At 38.3% G+C, this 20,889-nt stretch overlaps 2 protein-coding genes across 4 annotated transcripts; both read right to left on the bottom strand.

Moving 5' to 3' along the window:
- Window positions 1–2,440: 2,440 nt before the first annotated feature.
- On the bottom strand, window positions 2,441–11,288 carry LOC118035701 (uncharacterized). The gene is made up of 6 exons (XM_035041316.2): window positions 9,539–11,288; window positions 8,717–8,857; window positions 6,864–8,622; window positions 5,345–5,652; window positions 3,877–4,733; window positions 2,441–3,792 (listed from the first exon to the last, which is right to left on the bottom strand). Exons 1-6 carry the CDS (start codon window positions 11,060–11,062, stop codon window positions 2,598–2,600), a joined length of 5,784 nt encoding a protein of 1,927 aa, XP_034897207.1. The 5' UTR covers window positions 11,063–11,288; the 3' UTR covers window positions 2,441–2,597.
- A 1,707-nt stretch (window positions 11,289–12,995) lies between these two features.
- Window positions 12,996–20,781, bottom strand: LOC118035702 (uncharacterized exonuclease domain-containing protein At3g15140). Of its 3 annotated transcripts, XM_035041318.2 has the most exons (6): window positions 20,356–20,781; window positions 19,952–20,154; window positions 19,637–19,717; window positions 14,051–14,176; window positions 13,768–13,897; window positions 12,996–13,398 (listed from the first exon to the last, which is right to left on the bottom strand). In XM_035041318.2, the coding sequence occupies exons 1-6, from the start codon at window positions 20,635–20,637 to the stop codon at window positions 13,195–13,197; spliced, it is 1,026 nt and encodes a 341-aa protein (XP_034897209.1). In that variant the 5' UTR covers window positions 20,638–20,781; the 3' UTR covers window positions 12,996–13,194. The 3 variants fall into 3 exon arrangements, with proteins under 3 accessions (XP_034897209.1, XP_073268789.1, XP_073268790.1); XM_073412688.1 differs by lacking the exons at window positions 12,996–13,398; window positions 13,768–13,897; window positions 14,051–14,176; window positions 19,952–20,154 and adding an exon at window positions 15,392–16,255 and having other exon boundaries at window positions 17,883–19,717; window positions 20,356–20,494; XM_073412689.1 differs by lacking the exons at window positions 12,996–13,398; window positions 13,768–13,897; window positions 14,051–14,176; window positions 19,952–20,154 and adding an exon at window positions 17,370–17,601 and having other exon boundaries at window positions 17,883–19,717; window positions 20,356–20,494.
- Between the last annotated feature and the right edge of the window lie 108 nt (window positions 20,782–20,889).

Raw genomic sequence — 20,889 nt, 5'->3', positions numbered from 1 at the left:
ATGTATCAAGGATATTTGTCTTACAGGAAGAAAGCTGCAACTATCGTCTCTTCAAGCAAATCTAGTAGCTCATCTTCTAGCTTAATATGGCACGAAACACAAGATTGATTTCCGTTTCTTTTCTTTTTATAAGAGATATATTGTGATTGTTTCTCATGGATGTCTTTCAGTGCTTTTGAAGATATGAATTAATGGAATCCAATTTATTTCTTCAGAAAAAGGACTACAAAGAAATATTATCACTCAGAAATATTATCACTCAGAATTCTTACAACTTCATAGCGTACAGCGAAGAATGTCTCCGTAGAACATGGCTTTTTTCTCTTGTTTACCTTTCCTTTTGTCTATGCAAATTATAACAAATGAAAGACTATTATTTCCATGCCCTACACTTCTGCTTCTTCTTTTTTTTCCCCTGTTCTTTTCACTGGTGACTAGCTACAATTTTTTTAGTAAAGCCTCTCATTAGTATGATCTCCAGCTGGTTTGATCTCATAAATTCGTACAGAATGGTGACTGAATCTATGTGATTGATTGGTGGAGTTTACTCCTGGGCTAGCTGCTGCACTGGATTCCTGAAACGTGATTGGTTTAGTCTAAATGAGCCTAAGCCATATGAAATAATTTCTCACAAATGGAAACATAATGATGTATTCTTCCACCATAAAGTCACCCTCGTTGGTCTTTTTTTAAAGAGTAGACTTCCTGTCAGCTGTTCATCTCATCTAAAATTCTTTTCCTTCATTACAACCTAGAACCGGCCATTTTCAACAGAAGAGAGAGCCAAATAGAAATTATGGATAGTTTAGAGAACCAAATGAAAATGCTTAGCATAGATGATAACAACAAGGAAGAAAAACGGATAAGGCATTATAGCTGTTGTCATAAAATACTACTGGTAGGAGAAGGTGATTTTTCTTTTGCTGCTTGCTTGGGCAAAGCCTTTGGTTCTTCTGTAAACATAAAATACCATGATGCTGAAGTATTCAAGAGCTGCAACAAACTTAAGGGAGCTAGAGGAACTTGGATGTACCAAAATGCATGGAGTTGATGCACATACTATGAACAAGCATCCTCTTCTGAATCAGAAGTTGTTCGACTGGATAGTCTATAATTTTCCTGCTACAGCTCTCAAAAGGAGTGAATCAAATACTCGCCAAATTGAGTAACTTCAGCTAAGACGATCGACTAATGCTACATTTCACCATAGGTCATTTGATGTTTTTGGTTCTCAAGGTATAAATGGCAGGATTTAAACGTGAGACTTCTCTTTTGTCTGCAATTTTATATAATGTTTTGTTTTGAACTGCTAGGTCAAAAGCAAGATTGGAAAATGTTTTTATATTTGACTGTGTAAGAACATGGAATTAATCAAATATTTTGTTTCTATTTTAGCATGCTGGAGGTAGGGTACTCCACGACAGGGTGATCCTTTGATGTCAGACTTGGTAACCATAATTCAATTTGCTTTGAAATCAAGCAAGCCCGAAGAGCAGGCTTTATACCAAGTAAGCAAGTGAAATCAGAACCAAATCTATTTAACTATTGGAATCAAAGCTGAACAATTTCGGACAGTCTGAAAGTTTTTCAGGATTCCCATGTCAAGCTTCATAAAAATGATTTGTCTGATTACTTGGCAATTAATATCAACCTTCTGTGATTGCTGAGAGCACTGAGACCCATCAACAACGATACTGCAACATCATGAACACCCTCTGCTGCTGCTCTTGCTTAATGTTGATTGAGGAGCAAGGTTTTCCTGAGTTATACCGTGGAAGACACGGAATATGGATGCATAATTGGACATTATATTTCATCCTCAAGGAATAATCTTTCTATTCCCTTCCCATTTCCTTGTCTATCCAAACAAAGAGGTTCAAGCCCTACCATTTCCTTCAAGCACTTGCCTTTAATAACCTTCCCTTCTTTTCACCTCCTATCCATACACAGTTGGGCAGTGCTTTGTTGACAAAAAGCGGTTCAAAATATCCCACAACTCAGATACATTATTAATAAGAGGGTCAGGGACTGCTGGCAAGACTTTACCTGCTGGAAATTGCCTTACCTTCATGCAACATTCTCTTGTCGCTCCATTGACATTCCCCACCACCAAGACAGGTAATCAAAACCCAAAATTCCAGTCCCCTGCTTTGCAAGGAAGCCACCGACACGCTTGGTGACAATGATGGTAACAAATTATTGTCACAGCATACATGAATGGATGATCTGCAACAACGCGGTAACAACTTGCCAGCATTCTTTTTGTAGGGTGGCTTCTTATTATTTTAAACCTTAAACTTACCCAATCACTTTATCCCTTTCTATCTTCTAGCAAGCTGGTAATAGACTCAACCACGGGGTGACCATCCATGATGTTATTGTCAGATTCTGTAATCTTGGTAGTACTTGACTTGAGAATCACGAAGAGTTGGAGCTACAATTAGAAAATAAAGCTCTTTGAATTGCTGACAATGGTAAACAAAGTAAACATCAACTTACTGACAAAATTTTGATTCTATATAGGAAGAGTATATAAACCTACAAACTGTGTTAAGGACCCGAGTTGCCATTGCCAGGCAATTCCAAGCTGTGCAAAATCAACCAAAAGATTGCTTCATCATTGCTACCGATTTTACAAGAGAACAAAGGCACAAAGTCTCATATTTACAATGGAAAGAAACATCCTCGGTGCTATCTACAAGGACAAGAATGCCATCTCTGAAAATGAATTTTGGGTCGAGTCCAAACTGGGAGCCTGGCGAATGACTTGCTTTCACAGTTACAGATTCGAACACAGAGTGACAACCACATTCTGTTGGGACAATTGAACTATCTCCAGAACTTTTACATTGACAGCTATGCAATTCTGAGAAGCCATCATATCTTTCAGGATTTCTATCAGAGCTTTCCTTGAATGAATTGCTGATTTCTTCAGTAACATCAATTTTTCTAATCACTGAAAGAAGATCGACTGACAATGATGCAACAGCATCGTGAACATCCTCTACTGTCAAATTGCTCTTGTTTAATGCCAATTTGCAAGCAAGGAATTTCTGAATCATGTCGTGTACAGCATTAAGACATACAGAGCAGCAGCGATACAAACACACAATGCCAGAATTAGGAGGACAGCTAGTTTCAACCAGAGAGACGTCAATGTCTTCAGCATGCTCGCTATGGTTAGGTTCAGTATCATCAAATGTTACCATTCCCTCTGCAGCCAATCCATTACTCTGATTGCAGGAGCTCCCAGGGTCAGAGAGCTTTAAGGCACCCAATTCACCTGAATTGCAGAGACCATTCTCAGAAAAGGGGGCAGGTTCTGTGAGTGTACATCCATTAGAATGTTTCAAGGTTTCTGAATTTCCATCAGTAACTGCAAGATTTTTAGTAATTTCAGGTTCACTTTGTCTGTGAGAGGTCCCATTCTGCTTATTTGCAATATTACAAGCCAACTGATTATCAGCAGGAGAATTTTGATGGTTATCAGTTTTGGCACCTTCAAAGAGGATGGTATGCTGTTCTGATCCATCTTCTGAAAGTACAGCTCTGTCCTCAAGGTTAAGATCACAGAAACCATTTTCTACATTATTTGATTCACCTCCTTCCTGATTTTTATCCGAAAACCCCTTGGGACTTTCTTCCAGCCTTTCACTTTCATGGAAGTTTCTATCAGGAGTGTCTCCCTTGTGCTGTCTTTCAACAGAATCATCTGCACAGGTATCATTACCTGGGAATTCCATGGTTTTCAGTTTAGCATTTTCCACTTTCACTTGAGTGTCGGGCTCTAAACTGAAATGAGAAAAAAGGTTGTGAGCGATCAAGCTACTAGTGAAATGGATGAATTAACAAACAAATGATAACAGTCCACCGTACCTCTGCAGTGCATATGCCCAGCTGTTGACCACATCTTCCAGGTAAGCCACTTGTGATAGAAGACGAACATATTGATATCTATCTTTCCCAGCCTGAATTTTTTCATTAACTTGTCCAACTAGAAGCTCAAGAACTTTCCTTACCTCAAAGGAGACCTCTCTAAGTGAATTGTACTCACCCTTGTATGCTGATAAACCAACAGCAAGTAACCCTCTGACTAAACCTGATCTCTCTTTGCTTTTAATATTGCCAGAGCTACAAGCAGCAGCCACCTTATCTAATGAGTTACAGGGACGAATAATGCAAGAATTGAAAGGCCATCCCTTCCAAGGACCACTAACATCTGCACAAGGACCTTCTTTAAGTTTAGATGTGACCCAACAAAGTTCAGCAAAATGAGGATACCGCAGAACTTGATAGCCAAATGTAGAGATTGCCAACAACATGCTTGATTTTCCTTTCAAACTTCTATTATTGGGTGGTGGTGGAACATTTAAAGGACCATGAGGACATTGTGTGCCAGCCTCATTTTTAACAACTGAACAAAGATTTTGATTGTCATATTCTGCATTTGAACAAGCAAGAATGGAATCACAAGTTTTATGATGTTTGGGTATATTTGTAGGGATGTGAGCTTTAAGATGAATCAACTGAACAAATGGTTGAATTATGTCTCTCAATAATGCTTCTGCTGAAAGACTGATCACTGTATCATGGTTGAAATTCCCATCAATATAAACAGGAAATCGGGGTACTGTGTGCTCCAATGGAGTTGAATGCCTGCTATTCGAGCTATTGTTTTCAAAGAAATGCCTTATTCTTTGGGGAAGTTCTGAGGATGGAAGCTCTGAGGTAGCCTGCAGCACACAAACATGCAAGGAAATGGACTGAATGGCCACATAACAGCACTCTCTAATCAATAGCTAAACTAATCAATCTCTATCAGAAAAAAACACTAGTTTTGATAATATATGAAGTAATTTGGTATAGTTTTAGAGATTCTTGCACAGGAAAAACTGATGCACATGCAAACTTTTATGTAGTACAGGTTAAAAGACACTGCAGATGCGAAAGGTTGCCTACTAGTAATAAATAGAATTCACTCAACATACAAGAACATTGTTTTCATGGGTAGACAACCAATTCCCAACTTGAAAACCTTTAGTCAAAGTTATTGGTTCTATGCCAAGAAAGCATTTTTGTATCTCATTTTCATTATACAGTATACACATTATGCTATAAGTTGATTACTAATTCAGTTGCACTTGCAGAATCCTAATTAAATTTATATTTGTTGAAACAGGAAGAATAACATGTACTATAATATCCTTCAAGATTCCCTAGAGTTAATTTCATATGAAAATTTCAATTACGTATTGTGAGAGTATTGCTAGATAAGTAGAAAGTGTATCTTGTCACATACTTTTAACATGAGATATCAATTATCCAAAAAAAATCAAACTCATACCAGAATCATCAAGGAAGTAGACACGGATATCGATTCCACCTGCTCAACAAATGAGCTCCAGGCAGGTGATATACTTCGGGCAGCATCTTGAGGTTCTGTCATTTCAGCCGGTATACATTGATGGATGGGTGACTCATTTTCCTCTTCCACAACTTGACTGTTTGTCAAAGAGGATTCTTTCTCCTCATAAACTTGATGGTTAATTGAAGATGCATCACCGTCGTCATTAACTTTATGACATGTCTCCACAGCCCACAAATCAATTCTTGGCAGGAATATCATGCATGATTGGAAACTGGCACACTTCACTGCCAGGGCAAATAGATAGGAGTGAGAATTCATGCAAGTGCATTTTTGAGTTTGTGTCTTAAGCTACAAAGGTCAAGAAGAGTTGACAAAGACAGCCAACTCTGTGTATCCTTAATCACAGGGAGAATATTATTTTATGCTGAAGGTACTAAACTACAAACTAAATTGTACGTCAGTCCTTCTAAAGACCAGTGTAGTTTTTTCAAGTTACCAATGAGTTCCCATGTGTCTTCCCCACTCCTCCATAATTACCAAAGAAAGGAAGTCAAGGGCAAATTATGAAAACCAATCAATCTCATTATGTGAGCATTTATATATCAGTATGAATTTAATTTGCGAGTTCTACTCCTAAATAGATAGATGGCCTATGACAGCAAAAAAATATGTATATGCTTTTTATTCCAATAAGACCAACTGAGAGACTATTGAAACCTTTAAGGAATTGTGTGGTGCTATCCAGGTGCTAGATTAGATACCCAGTGTTTTATGTCCAAAGCCAGAAGTTTTACAGTCAGTTCTCAGCTTGACTAGCAGTTAAAAGTTCTGTTAAAGTTTAAAAGGAAAAAAAAACTAAAAATAAACAGATATGTCAAATTGATAAGGGACCAAATTAGAGAGTTCAGTAGCTACTAAAATCCTTCAACAGCATCTAATTCCAATATTAATTGTTGTGGCCAGGACAGGAATCCCAAGTACAAGGACATGATATTATATATGACATTTAAATACATTACTGGATTCCACATCATATAGTCAGCAAAGCAGATCAAAGAGTTGAAAAAATCCTTCACCTTGTGTACATTTGAAAACTAACCTTCATTTAAGGTCCACAATAACAGGCCAAAACATGTGTACATTTGAAAACTAACCTACATTAATAAATAGATGAAGATCTTGGCCATTTTCTAGAAGGTAATAGTGTTTTTTTGGAGCAACACAAAAAAGGAAATACTGAAATACTCTTAGAATGATAAATTTGCAATACAAAACAAAGAGCGATGTTTGCTGGAACAGTCAATTAAAATACTCAAGCTAACTCTACAGCAATGAAAAAAAATGCACTCCAATCCCAGGAATTGAGTAGAAAACAAAATACAAGGTTACTATGCAAACATTGTGATCATGAATCTCGTGTAGCTGAAATCATGAATCTTGCCAACAAAATATGGAAGAAAGAGAAAGAGAAAGAGAGTGTGCGAGAGAGGCTTACTTAATATTCTTGTTATTCCTTGCACCATATCACCATGCCCCTCTTGTGAAACAGTAGCCAGATCAACCTTCTGAATTTCAACGTTTCCGACAAAACAATGAAGAAAGCAAGAAGAAAGATGCTTCTGGCCAGATCTGGGACTCCCAGCTATCAATACTCGAAATCCAGATTTCTTGCTCGATGCAAAAGAAACCTCTCGAAAACTAGTGTGCATGCCCCTATTATGAACTGCAGAAGGTTCAGCCTGAACACTTTCAGCATCAGTTTCATCTGCAAAGGCATCAGTATCAGCACAAATAACCTCTCTAGTTAATATGCCAACACATGAAAGTTTCCTCCATAGCTCCTTGGCAACATCTGCTTCTCTAAGGAAACTGTCAATGTGAGACCACCAACGATCAGTAGGTATATTATTCTTCTCTAAAGAAGAAACAATCAGAGTTTCAAACATTTTTGCAGCTTTCAAAAGAGTAGGAGGCAGCCAGAGGTGTTCATGCAGATACAATGAAATAAACAAGGTGGATAATGGCTGCAAAAGACATGGAATGAGGTGAGTGGGAAGAGGGGAGGAGACCAAATCATAAGCAGCTATCCCTGCTTCTCTACGAGAGCAAGGGGGTGGGGAACAAGCTAAAGCCTCCAACCAGTCCCTCTCTTCCACTGTAAAAGCTGGAAGAGGAATGCGTTTAGCACCAGGAGATCTATCGCCTGCAGCAGCTAGCATTTTGTGCAAAGGGAAATTCCTCTTCAAAGCAATAATGGCAGCTTGAGTACAAAGAGCCTGCAGATCAGCACCAGCAAAACCTACAGTTTGTCTTGCAATCCACTTCAGCAAAGACCCAGTAACAGGTTTAGGCCAACTTCGTGTGTGGAGGGAGAGAATAGCAGCCCTGTCCCCAACTGATGGCAATGGAAAGTAAATCTCCCTATCAAATCTCCCAGGCCTGCGTAATGCTGGATCAACAGCCTCAGGACGGTTGGTTGCACCAATCACTATTACTGAACCCCGGGATTTTAAACCATCCATAAGAGCAAGAAGTGTGGATACAACTGAGCTGTGAGTCTGATCTTGCTGCCTTGAACGACAAGGTGCTAATCCATCTATCTCATCAAAGAATATAATTGAAGGTTGACATCTTTCAGCAACCTGAAACAGGAGCCTCAGTTGGCGCTCAGCATCCCCAACATACTTTCCTAGGCAGTCTGCACCTTTGCGAGCAAAATATGCTATTCGTTTATCACCACGAGCACATGAACCAATTAATGCCCGCACTACAAGAGTTTTACCTGTTCCAGGGTACCCATGCAAAAGAACACCTCTAGGAGGTGTAATCCCTAAATTACTGAAGAACTCGGGATATAATAGAGGCAAAATTACCACTTCCTTCATGCATTGGATGACATTCTGAAGCCCTGCAACAGACTCCCAGCCCTCAAATAGTTTTCCACCATCAGTGTCTGAGCCTCCAATGTACACAGGAGCAATTCTCAACAAATCCCGATGAAGCCTCTTGCTTTCACGTTTTAAAAACTCTTCATCCTCGCCACAGTTCTCCAACCATTTTTCTTCCGCTTCAACATCCTTTCGCCAAGCATCATTTGAAACCTTTCTGAATTGTAACTTCATTTTCTTAGCTTTCAATTTCTTTATCCACATTGCATGTTGATTACCATAAGGTTGGAAGAGATGTCGATGATATGTGCATGCTATAAGAAATTTTCGATGGTCAAAAATGCAGCCAGTGGCTCGTGCACAAGGCTGGAAAAATAAAATAATATAAGCAAGAAAAAAATAAAATCGGAATAAAAACCAATACAGAAGAATGTTTTGCACAGCAAATAAAATAACCAACCAAGTGGTAAGTTTTCGGACACCGATCAACACGACATCCAATAGTTGCCCCTGGCCTTCCACAGCGGCTGCATTTTAATGCTTTGCCTCTGCAAAGTGCAGCCCTAACATTTTTCAAGCAACCCAAGCCAGCAAAATAAACCTGCAAACACAGATCACAGGGTATGGAGATTTACTGCAACATAATAGTCAGATGGAAGCACAAATTAATGTTTAAAAGCTCCCAGTTCTTGCAGCAAATCTACTACCTCATAAAACAAGATAGAAGAACCCATTCAATACACTTACATAAAATGAATGTCCATGAAAAATTAAAAAGTAAAGGTTGTAGCTTACTTCCAAAATATATATTCCATTGTTTACTTCCTATAATATGCAAGACTAACTGTGGTCTATTGTTGAGCCCTAACACTTTGAACAGACAACATCAGTTTACATCATGCAAAGGGAACCATCATTGTGATCAAGGAGCACTCATGACCATTAAAGTTGCTGCCAATACAATAATAGCATCTCATCTGAGTAACGTGTCCACAGCCCCTCTCTGTTTTTTTTTCTTTTTCTTTTTTTTTGTTTTTTTTTTTTTTTGATCGTGTATTGACAACCTAGGACAACTGATCACACTACGACGCACTTATAGCAATCCTCAAAGACATAACATATCTTGAGTGAAAGGGTATTTATTAAAACCTAAATGAAGGGAATAATAAACAACAGAAAGTGATATTCAAAGAACTAATGTCTCTAGCAACTGACATTTACAATCATGGAAAATTCACAAAGTATAGCAAAAATAAATAAAACTGGTTATAAGAGACTGCACCTCTGGACTCCATACAGCACAGTTTTGATGAACCCAGATTCCAGCAATACCATAACGATCATTTATAGGACCCAAGAGACGACCAAGCCACCCTGGTTCATCACCAAACCCATCCCATACATCATATTTTACGTCCTCTGAAGATGATGAACCACTATATGCCTCATTTTCACTCTCACCGCCATCTTGCACCAACCTTTTAGGTGGTTTACCATCATTTCCACACCCACACAAACCACAGCATCTACCCTGTTTAATCTTTGATCTGCCAAGACTGCTGGTTGAATCACGCTTCATTTTGTCCACCTTCACCTCTTTCTCACCCTCTAGCTCATCCAGTCCACCTTTGTTCTCCACCTGCTTTGTCAAATCTACATACTCTTCAACAACATCTTTTTCATTTTTATCACAGCACCCTCTGTCCTCCACCCCTTTTGTCAAATCTACATTTTCCACATCATCCTTTTTAATCTCGCCAGCACCACATTGTCCATCCTCCAATTCATTCACCAAAGCCCCATTAACCTCATCAACATCCCTCTCATTTTCCGCATCCATCCTCACCAACTCCTCCATTTTCTCATCATCCTCTACATTTTCCACGTTCTCATTTCCATCATCCTTCCTCTCCAATTCCAAACCATCCAATATCTCTTTCTCCTCCTCTCCCTTTACCTGCACACCATCGTCATCCCCTATTTCCTCCTCATTTCCACCATCAATTTCACCACCCAAATCCAGCACACTCTCATCACTATCATCACTCCTCACGACCTCCATCTCATCATCTTCCTCACCCTCCTCATCCTCATCGTTCTCACTCACATTTTCACTATCGTGCCCATTCCCACCCTCTTTCTCCTCACTCTCCAGCCCACTCAATGCCTTAACTCTCCCCACCCTCTTCGAACCCATAACAAACTTGCCACCATCAAAACCCCCCTCTCCCTCACCCAATTCACTCTCCCCCGCCTCCATGTCATCAAAAAGCTTCCTCCTCCTACTCTCCCCACTGCTCCCTCCCTTCCCAGCATTCCTCCCTCTTGTCCTCAACCTCGACCTCCAACTCCCCGGCGTATCATCCAAATCCTCTTCTCCTTCACTATCCTCCTCCTCCTCTATAACCCTCTTCGAACTACTATTGCCACTCCTTAAACTACTATTTCCGATCTTATAACTACTATTACCACTCCTTAAACTACTATTGCCGATCTTATAACTACTATTACCACTCCTATAACCTTTACTAACACCCAAATTCACTTTCTTATTCATCTTCTTCCGTTTCTTAGCCGGTGGCGGTGACACATCAAGCAGCTCAGGTGCCCGCCTGACCCGTGAACTCCGTCGAAGCTCCAAGTCAGCAGCCTGACCCGACCCGGATTTTTCCTCATTGAGGGACTCGCTATGGTTCTGATTATACACGGTTTCACATATCGCATCGAGTCTCTTGTGCTTCTTTCGAAGCCTAGCGCCCGTAGGCGAAGAACTCGAACCCAAACCCGAACCCGATTTCAATTGCATAATATATAAAACAATATTATATATAAATATGACTGAATAGGCGTGTGCATATATGTATATATGGACTTTTAAGAGAAAAAAGGGTTCATCGTGTTGTTTTGGAAATGGATTTTGATTTTGGAGGGATTTGAGGCAGAAAGTTTTGAATATGAGAAGCGACTCACTGAGTTGGACCGATCCGACTTTGGGGTTCTGGAGAAATTTGGGGCTCTGTTTGATTTTTGTGTTTATAAGGCAGAGTTTAGGGCTTGTAAAGGAGAGGTTTTGAACTGGTTTTTTGAGCCTTGTACCACGCGACTGAACTGACGTGTAGTCAACGCGTGAGAGGGGTTGTCCATTGATGCTGGTATTCTTTCGGAGAGTGCGGCACGCGCCAAGAAGAGAATGAATACTGTTGTGCTTAAGTATAATTTTGCTCCCTTTTTTCTTCAATTTTCTTTTTCCATGCAAGAATTGCCGCCAATTATTGATTTCTCCATCAATAGGAAAAAAAAAAAAAAAAATCAAGTCCCAAGGTTTTTTTTCCGTTAATACAGTGATGTGCAGTTGAAATCAAGGTTCTCAATTTTTTTCGATTGATGCATTGTTTTTTTAATAGAAAATTATATTTTGATTTTAAAGTATTTAGGTGCTGTTTTGGGATTATGTTATTATACATGTATACTCAATAAATATAATTTAAATTTAAAAATAAATTAATTTTAAATTATATAATTTAAATTATAAATAATAATAAAAATGAGCAAGTTAAACTAACATGACCGACCGACTTGAAAAGTCAAAAAATAACTTGGATGATAGGTAAAAATATAATTTTACTAAAAATTAAAGATATTTTTTTAAAATAAATATTGACACAACAATATATTAGATTGATCCAAATCATGTAATTATAAAATAATTTAATTCTATTCTGGTTAATTTGCAAAACACTTAATCATGGTCATAAAATTAAAATAAGTTAATTTAAAAAACTCAAACAAATAACAAAACTTAATTCATAATCAACCAAATGTTAAAAAAATTGAACAATGAAATTGAAAAAAATAAATCAATTAAAAAATAAATAGAAAAATCGAGTCAATTGAATTAACTTGTCAAATACATGACAAGGGTTGTGAAATTGAGATAACCACAAAAAAAAAAAAAAAAAAAAACCAAAACAAAACACAATGAATTATGAAGTACAATATTTAATAAACCAAGTGTTAAATAATAAAATTAAAAAAAAGCAAAAAAAAAAAAAACTATTTGGCTGAAAACGTTTCAGTAGGAACAGAACTAGAATGTTTTAGTTGGAATTTTGGAATGAGTCGAGATTTAGAGCGAAATAAAATTTATTCTAGTTTATTCTGTTTTTTTTTTAAAAATTGAACCAAGATATATCAATCATTTTAAATGGAATAAAACAAAATTAATAACCTTGCTTAAAACTATGTTTATTCCAATTATATTTTTAAAAGTATTTAGATAATCAAAATATATTAAGTTTGGCATAAATCCCAGAAATATTAAAAACAACAAAGTCATAATTTGTAAATTTTTTAAAATCTACTTTTCTAAATTATAATTATATAATAACCATAAAAACTACCACAATATCAAACACACATTTAGTTTTTTCTTGGTTATAATAACAATTTTAGTTTAGTTTTAGGGATGTTTAAGTTACACCAATAATCAAGTTTTAATTTTAGATTCAATTGCAATCAATAAAGAATCTCCAAATCTAACCACATGATATTTTTAATAATTTAACTGTAAAGTATCAAGATATTTTTAATAATATATCCTACATAAAATACATGATATTTTTTTTTTTCTCATGCCCTTTTCCAAAATTTGAATTCAAGATTTTTTATAATTTTTTTCCCCATGTAAATTCAATTTAGAAGTTGGCATGAAACAAAGGTCTTGTGTTTAGTACATCAACTAATAAAAATAAATTTAGTAAAAATGTAGGAATGTTTAGCGAGCGTGTGTAAATGATTTGTTGTTGGCCTGTGCATTGTTCTCTTTCTAGTGCTCATCTTTTTGCTCTCCTAAGTTTTGAAGGAATACTCAGCTCTTACAACTTCATGATGAACAAAGAAAGGTTTCCAAAAACAGTTGCAGAGCTAGAACCAATAACATTATATGCGATTCTTGTACAGAAAATTAACACTTCCTGGTGACTCCGACTCCGGCTTCCTCCGGGCGGTAATCGGCAATACTGCACCATCAGCTAGCATCCGTAACAAGACTCTTGCTATATTCTTTGTATCATCAAGACCAAGATGGTGACTTCCCACCATTGGTATTTTAAGCTGCGACATCATTGTCCTCATTCCTCTGGCCTGTCATCAGTAATGAAGGTTAAACATAAGGAAAGAAAGAATAATTGCCATCAACCAGTAATAATCATGAAGGGGGTCACTTGTACCCAACACTAATCGAAACTATGATTAATTTATAGTTGATAGCATAAATAGCAAATTCAGAATGGCAAGTGCTAATCGGAAAAATCATTAAGAGGGTTCGCAAAATGAAAGCAAATTCAGATCTATGCTCTAAACTTTTGGCTTGGTTTGTATTGGATGTCAGCAGCATTAAACCTAATGTAAATACATAAAAATCCTTTCTTCAGACATGATCTTAATTTTCGTGTCTAGAATTATGAATGATGTGTTATGAAACCTTAAGAGTCAAAAAATCAGTTTGCATACCTCATTTCTTGGATTATAAAAATTTTGATAGACATCTTTCAGGTTGATCCACTCCATAAAGTATGGGGGGAGCTTCAACTTGGACACGGAGCATTGATGAGGGACCTGTGTTTTCACATCCCAATTTCCACTGATACCAGATCAGAACAAAGACATGTCACCAAGTGGATATTATTTCACAAACCAGAAGCAAGAAGCCTATTTTATTATTTTGAGGGTGCGCTTTGCCCCCTTCACAATATGTCTACTTAGAAGAATGCAATTGGTTTAAAGATAGACTCACCAAGTTACAAAAGCTGCTTGATTAAGGCGCCCACCGCGAGTCTTTTCCCACAAATTATGTTGCGTCAACCATGATTCAAATTGTTGAAGAACTTCATTAAATGGGAGGGCTGTATCATGCCACACACTGCAAATGCAAGTAACCATTGTAAGACGGATCAATTTTCCACCGGACACATAGAAAACTAAGACTATGTTCAAGATGAATCATTGCTATTCCAAACTCATTCCATGTAGAATAACTTATAATACAATAGGAAAATTTAAGTTAATGGAGATGTAATTAACAGAAAAGGAAAAATATTAGTAGATTTGCCAATGGTGGTCGAAGCATGGAGATCAAGAGGAGATGCTAACGTTGCTAATAGCATCATAGATAACAGAATGGTTTTAATTGCCTTCACCTTTTGACTAGGCTTTCATTATATAGGAAAAGTTGTGTTGTACATGGCCATTACAAAGAGGGAATCTAGGAATTTAAATAAGTTTCCTCTTTCCTATCAATCATTTATATTCTTATTCCAGCATACAGCTGTAACAGCTATGACTTTCCTATTTCCTATTCAATCATTTATATTCCTATTCAAGCATACAGCTGTAACAGCTGTATGCTTTCCTATTTCCTATTCAAGCATACAGCTGTAATAGCTGTATGCTTTGACTTAAGTCTTTCTATTGACATCCCCCCTCAAATTGATGCGGGCTGGTCCATAAGCAGCAATTTGGTAGCAAGAAAATGATGACGGTGGCGGGTGAGAGTCTTGGTAAAAACATCAGCCACCTGAAGATTGCTGGACACATGTGGAAATGAGATAGTCTTTGTCGCATATGCGTCCCGAATGAAGTGGCAATCCACCTCAATATGCTTTGTGCGCTCATGGAAGATAGGATTGGCGGTAAGATGAATAGCACTGGTATTATCAGCAAAAAGAGGAGTAGGAGTGCGCTGCTGAAAACCCAGCTCAGCAAGGAGCCCGTGGAGCCAGATGATTTCGGAACAAGCTTGGGACATAGCCCGGTATTCAGACTCAGTAGAAGACTTGGAAACACGATCTTGTTTCTTGCTCTTCCAGGAAATAAGTGCAGGACCAAGAAACATACACCAACCAGTAATGGAACGGCGAGTGTCGGAACACCCGGCATAATCAGCATCACTATAAGCAATAAGATCAAGGGAAGTACCAGCAGGATAGCAAAGGCCACGTCGAATTGTGCCATGAATATAACGAATGATGCGGCGAACAGCAGCCATATGGAGATGCCTTGGAGAAGCCATAAACTGACTAACCTGCTGTACGGCAAAAGAAATATCAGGTCTAGTGTGTGTAAGATATAGTAGTAAGCTGCCCACGAGTGTACGATATGCAGCTGGGTCTGATAATAAATCACCCTCATCTTTGCGTAGCTTGAGATTAATTTCCATTGGAGTATCAAGGGGTGGCAAATGCTGGAGACCAGCAGCTGCCACCAAGTCCATGGCATACTTGTGTTGGGATAAAAAAATGCCATGGGAACCAGCATGAATCTCTAGACCAAGAAAATATGTGAGAGGACCTAGATCCTTCATGTGAAAGGATTTCTGCAGATGCTGCTTGAGTTGATTAATCAGAGCGAAATCAGTACCGGTTATGACTATATCATCAACATACACCAATAGAAACACAACTCCATTTGCAGTCTTACGGAGAAACAAAGAGGCATCATATTTACTTTTAAGGAAATCAAATTGAAGAAGGACAGAAGTAAATCTCTCATACCAAGCACGAGGAGCCTGTTTGAGACCATACAAGGAGCGGCGTAACTTACACACAGCAGAGGTAGGAGTGGAAAATAAGCCAGCTGGTGGTCGCATATATATATCTTCAGTGAGATCACCATGAAGAAAGGCATTCTTCACATCCAATTGGTGCAAACACCAATGTTGGGATGCTGCGATGGCCAAAATTGTTCGAATAGTACCCATTTTAGCCACTGGAGCAAAAGTCTCCTCATAATGTTCTCCATATTTTTGATGGTTTCCAAGAGCCACTAATCGTGCTTTATATCTGTCCAAGCTGCCATCAGCCTTGATTTTAATAGAATAGACCCATCGACACCCAAGAGGAGTCACACCAGAAGGACAATCAACAATATCCCAAGTCTGATTAGCTTCTAGAGCATTTAACTCTTCCTGCATAGCCTGCTGCCAGCATGGTTCTGTAGCTGCCTGTGAATAACCAGTAGGGATAGAAATAGAGGATAAAGTGACAGAGAGAGCAGCAGTAGAATGATGTGCCACAGATGAGGTAAATCCATACTTAGCAGGTGGTACAGATATTCTAGAGGAGCGGCGTAAAGGAGCCAAAACAGGTACCTCAGAAGCCACAGAAGGCTGTAAAGGAGGAGCAGATGACAAGACAGAAGCTGAAGGGGGCAGCACAGGAAGTCTTCTTTTGTACACCAAATGTGGCTGGAACCTGTCAACTGGAACACTTTGCAAAGGAGAAGAGTCATCAAAAGAGGGTAAAGAGGCAAGAGAAGTGGCTGAGGATGAAGACAAAGGAAAGAAACATTGATTTTCAAAGAAAATAACATTTCTGGAAACATGAACGTGATTAGTGTGTGGATCAAAACATAGATAACCCTTTTGAGTAATACTATATCCAAGAAAGGCACACCTAATTGATTGAGCAGAAAGTTTATTTCTATGAGGTGGAGGAAGATGCATGAAGCATACACACCCAAAGGTGTGAAGATTGTTGTATATAGGATGGCAATGATGAAGCCGAAAATATGGAGACTCTAGACCTAAGACTTGTGAAGGAAGTCTATTGATTAGATAAGTTGCTGTAATGAGTGCTTCTACCCAAAACTTTGGAGGAACAAAAGATTCAATGAGCAAGGTACGAACCATATCCAAAAGATGGCGATTCTTGCGTTCTGCTACTCCATTTTGTTGAGGAGTATAGGAACATGATCGTTGAGAAACGATACCATTAGATTGCAAGAATGATTGGAAAGCATGAGACATATATTCCCTCCCGAATCTGATCTAAGTGTCTTAACAGTGGCAGAAAATTGAGTGTTAACCAATGCCAAGAATAGTTTGAACATAGAGAAAACTTCTGATTTGTTCCGCAAGAAATAAACCCATGTATAGCGGCTGTAGTCATCAATAAAAGTGACAAAATATCTGTAATTTGCATGAGAAATGACAGGACTAATCCCCCAGACATCACTATGAATTATCTCAAAAGGGTTTGTGGCTCTACTGCCAGCAGAAGGAAAGGGTAAAATTTTACTTTTGCCAAGTTTACAAGTAGCACAATCAAGGAACACAGTTGAAGCTGAATGTTCTTTATTACTTATTAACCCAGATTTCAACAAATGAGAGAGGATTCTAGGATTTGGATGACCTAGACGTTTATGCCAAACTTCATTGGACACTTTAGGTGCAGTACAAAAGAAAGCTAAAACAGAGGAAGGAAGCAAAGTGCGTGGAATAGGAAGTTGGAGAGAAAATAAACGTCCGTGCTTAGGCCCCTTCGCTATCAGCTGTCCTGACATCTGATCCTGTACAATACAGCCACGATTAGAGAAGTTTACATCACAGTTATTGTCCACAAGTTGACCTACAGAAGCTAAGTTTATAGCAAGCTTGGGTGAGACATAAACATCCTTTAAAAAGGGAGGTACATCACCAACAGCGATGATGGGAAGAGTACTACCATTGGCTGTTTGAATATGTGAGGATCCACAATATTTGCGGATATTACTTAACCCATGCAAAGAGTTTTTCATATGATTGGAAGCACCTGAGTCTAAGATCCAAGTAAGGGCTGAAGAACCAGTACCTTGAAGGCCAAGTGTGGAGAAAGCACTCACAATCATTTCTTGCACCATCTCTCGGGTGAGTAAATTTGCTGGAGGCTGAGTCTGTGAAAAAGAGGAACCAGCAGCAGTAACAGCAGCGTGATAAGCTTTGTTGGGGCGTGGAGGAGGACGAATAGGACACTCCTTAATGATGTGGCCCAGCTGCTTGCAGTAGTTGCAAATTTTATGAGGACAATGGGGAGCAATGTGTCCATACTTCTTACAACTATAGCATTGTGTCTTGCTCATATCGCGACTCTTCCCCTTGCTGTAAGCAGAAGCAACATAAGCAACTGAGACACTGGCAGAGGCAACTCTTGCTTGCTCCATAATGGTTTGAGTATGGAGACGTTGCTCTTCACGCAATAGTTCTCCAAAGCAAGCATCCAAGGATGGAACAGGATCGCGATTGACTAGAGAGGCACGAACGGGTTCATATTCTGGTCGCAATTTCATCAGAAATTGGTCTCGTTGGCTGATTTTATGGACTTGTTGCACTGCCAGCACACCTTCTGCAGAAACCTTGGCTGTAACAAGATCAGAATAATCACTCCATAAAGCCAGAAAACCACAATAGTAATCTTGAATAGAAAGATCTCCTTGGGAATAGTTGGCAATAGTCAACTCAAGCTGAAAACGCCTAGCATTGTTGTCTTGGTTATAAACTTGAGTGAGATGGTCCCACATAGCCTTTGCAGATCTATAAGGACGCAAAGAAAGGATCAGATGTGGCTCCATAGAACTGAGAATCCAGGACATTATTTGTGCATCTTTGGCAGCCCATGCTGCCTTAGCAACCACAGATCCTTCAGCAACCATGTCTTTGTCACTGCCATCTATATGGCCCCATAACTCCTTTCCCTTGAGAAAAATCTCTAACTGGAATGTCCAGGCAGCATAATTTTTGCCAGTAAATCTGACACAAACATTATCTGACTTCTCCATAAAGCTATGACTAAGAAAGAACAAAAAATCTTAAGAATTCTGTGAGAAAACACCAAGCTCTGATACCATAACAGAATGGTTTTAATTGCCTTCACCTTTTGACTAGGCTTTCATTATATAGGAAAAGTTGTGTTGTACATGGCCATTACAAAGAGGGAATCTAGGAATTTAAATAAGTTTCCTCTTTCCTATCAATCATTTATATTCTTATTCCAGCATACAGCTGTAACAGCTATGACTTTCCTATTTCCTATTCAATCATTTATATTCCTATTCAAGCATACAGCTGTAACAGCTGTATGCTTTCCTATTTCCTATTCAAGCATACAGCTGTAATAGCTGTATGCTTTGACTTAAGTCTTTCTATTGACAATAGAAACTGTATTTACTAAACTATTAGTAAAGCAGCTAACAGGGCTGATATAACTCAAAGGAGCTTACATACTACTGATTTGCCAAAACAAAACATGTTATGTTCTTGAGACAGCTACAACCAGTCATCAGCATCAATCATGCATAAACTAACTACAGAAAATCGCTGGTTTCACGGCCCATTTAGTATCCATCAGCACCATCACTGATATCACTAATCTTAGATATATTGAGAGCCAATAAATATAAAATAATCAGTTTGCAGTTGTTAATCATCAAAATAGTATGCGCAGGTAAGAGCTGAGGAGGAACTACACAAAATCATCTACACGCTTTTGTGACCATCAGAATTTTGCTTCCTACGCTAAAAATGGCTCTGCTAATCATAAAGACATGAAAAGCAGAAAGGGCATCATACCGATCAACTCCAAACTTTCCATATTTGTTGTAAATATATTCATTTACTCTTTCCTCACTCATTGCTGTAGGCCTTACAAACCTGTAAAGTATAAAAGAAATTTTGAGAATACAAAACAATGCAAACTCGCAGATCATGCTACCAATTTATTTACGATTGTTCCCAAACAAACACCATTAACAATGTAACATTTACGGTGCAATAATTTACAGTATTAGAGAAACTCCATTCATATATATCTAAACTCTTCAATTTAACTTAGACAGTAAAGAAAGAAACCATTAGACGTTGCCTTAAAAAGAAAAGAGTGTTAACCTGTGAAACAAATCGACAACACCCATATTTTTTGCATCGATTATCAGTACAGGAAACTCAAGAATCTCAACTTTCCCTTCCAAATCAAACACCAAGAAAAAGTCAAAATCTTGAGGCCTTTTTCGTTCAAAATCAGCAGCACTCACTTGAAAATCCCTTGAGCAATCATGATTAAACCTCTCTACATGAACAGGGTCATCAATCTGAATAAAAACCACAAAAATCCCATTACCAATCACAGTTCAAAAGTCCAAACCTTTCACAAGTTTAACAAAATTAACAATAGAAACCCACAAAAGTTTGCACTTATTTATCTAAGTTTAGCTAATTCTCAGCAGAATTAACACTGGAAACCAGCAAAAGTAATAATTGCTAATAAAAAGTTGAAAAGTTTGAAACTTTACCTTAGTACACTTGCCATGTGTGTGATATAAGCACATAGGCTTCCATCTATGAGTGGCATTGGGATTATTAACAGGAGGAGAAGGTATTAAAGAGGGAAGTGAAAGAGGGGGTTGTGCTTGTGTTTGGGAATTGAAATCAGTGTATGTACGGGCAGTTTGGTAAGTGGGTAATGATGGGGTTTTGGATACCGGGATAAAGGGCGGGTGGAGAAGGTGAAAGCAGTTGTTGCTGTTGTGAAGATATGAAGGAACCCTAGACAGAGGAATCCTAGGGAAGGACATGTTTTGTTGGTGCGTGTCAAGGTTTGAATCGAAGAGGAAGGGACTTGGGTTTGTGGGCAGGTAAATTTCTGGGGGTAATGAGGGGTCCTCCTGGATAGAGGATGTTGCCTTTCTTTTCAGGTTGGCGTTGTACCTTTGAGTTCATGATTGACCGGCTTACGGACTGTAAAGATGAATTTAGGTGGATTTAAAAATAAAAATTTTAAAAAAACTAAAATCATATTTTTTTTTTTTAAATCAACGAATTAATAA

Source organism: Populus alba, chromosome 11 (assembly GCF_005239225.2).
Source record: "Populus alba chromosome 11, ASM523922v2, whole genome shotgun sequence".
Classification (NCBI taxonomy): domain Eukaryota; kingdom Viridiplantae; phylum Streptophyta; class Magnoliopsida; order Malpighiales; family Salicaceae; genus Populus; species Populus alba.
Note: the sequence above shows the minus strand (reverse complement) of the source record. Positions and strands in the feature narration are given on the sequence as shown.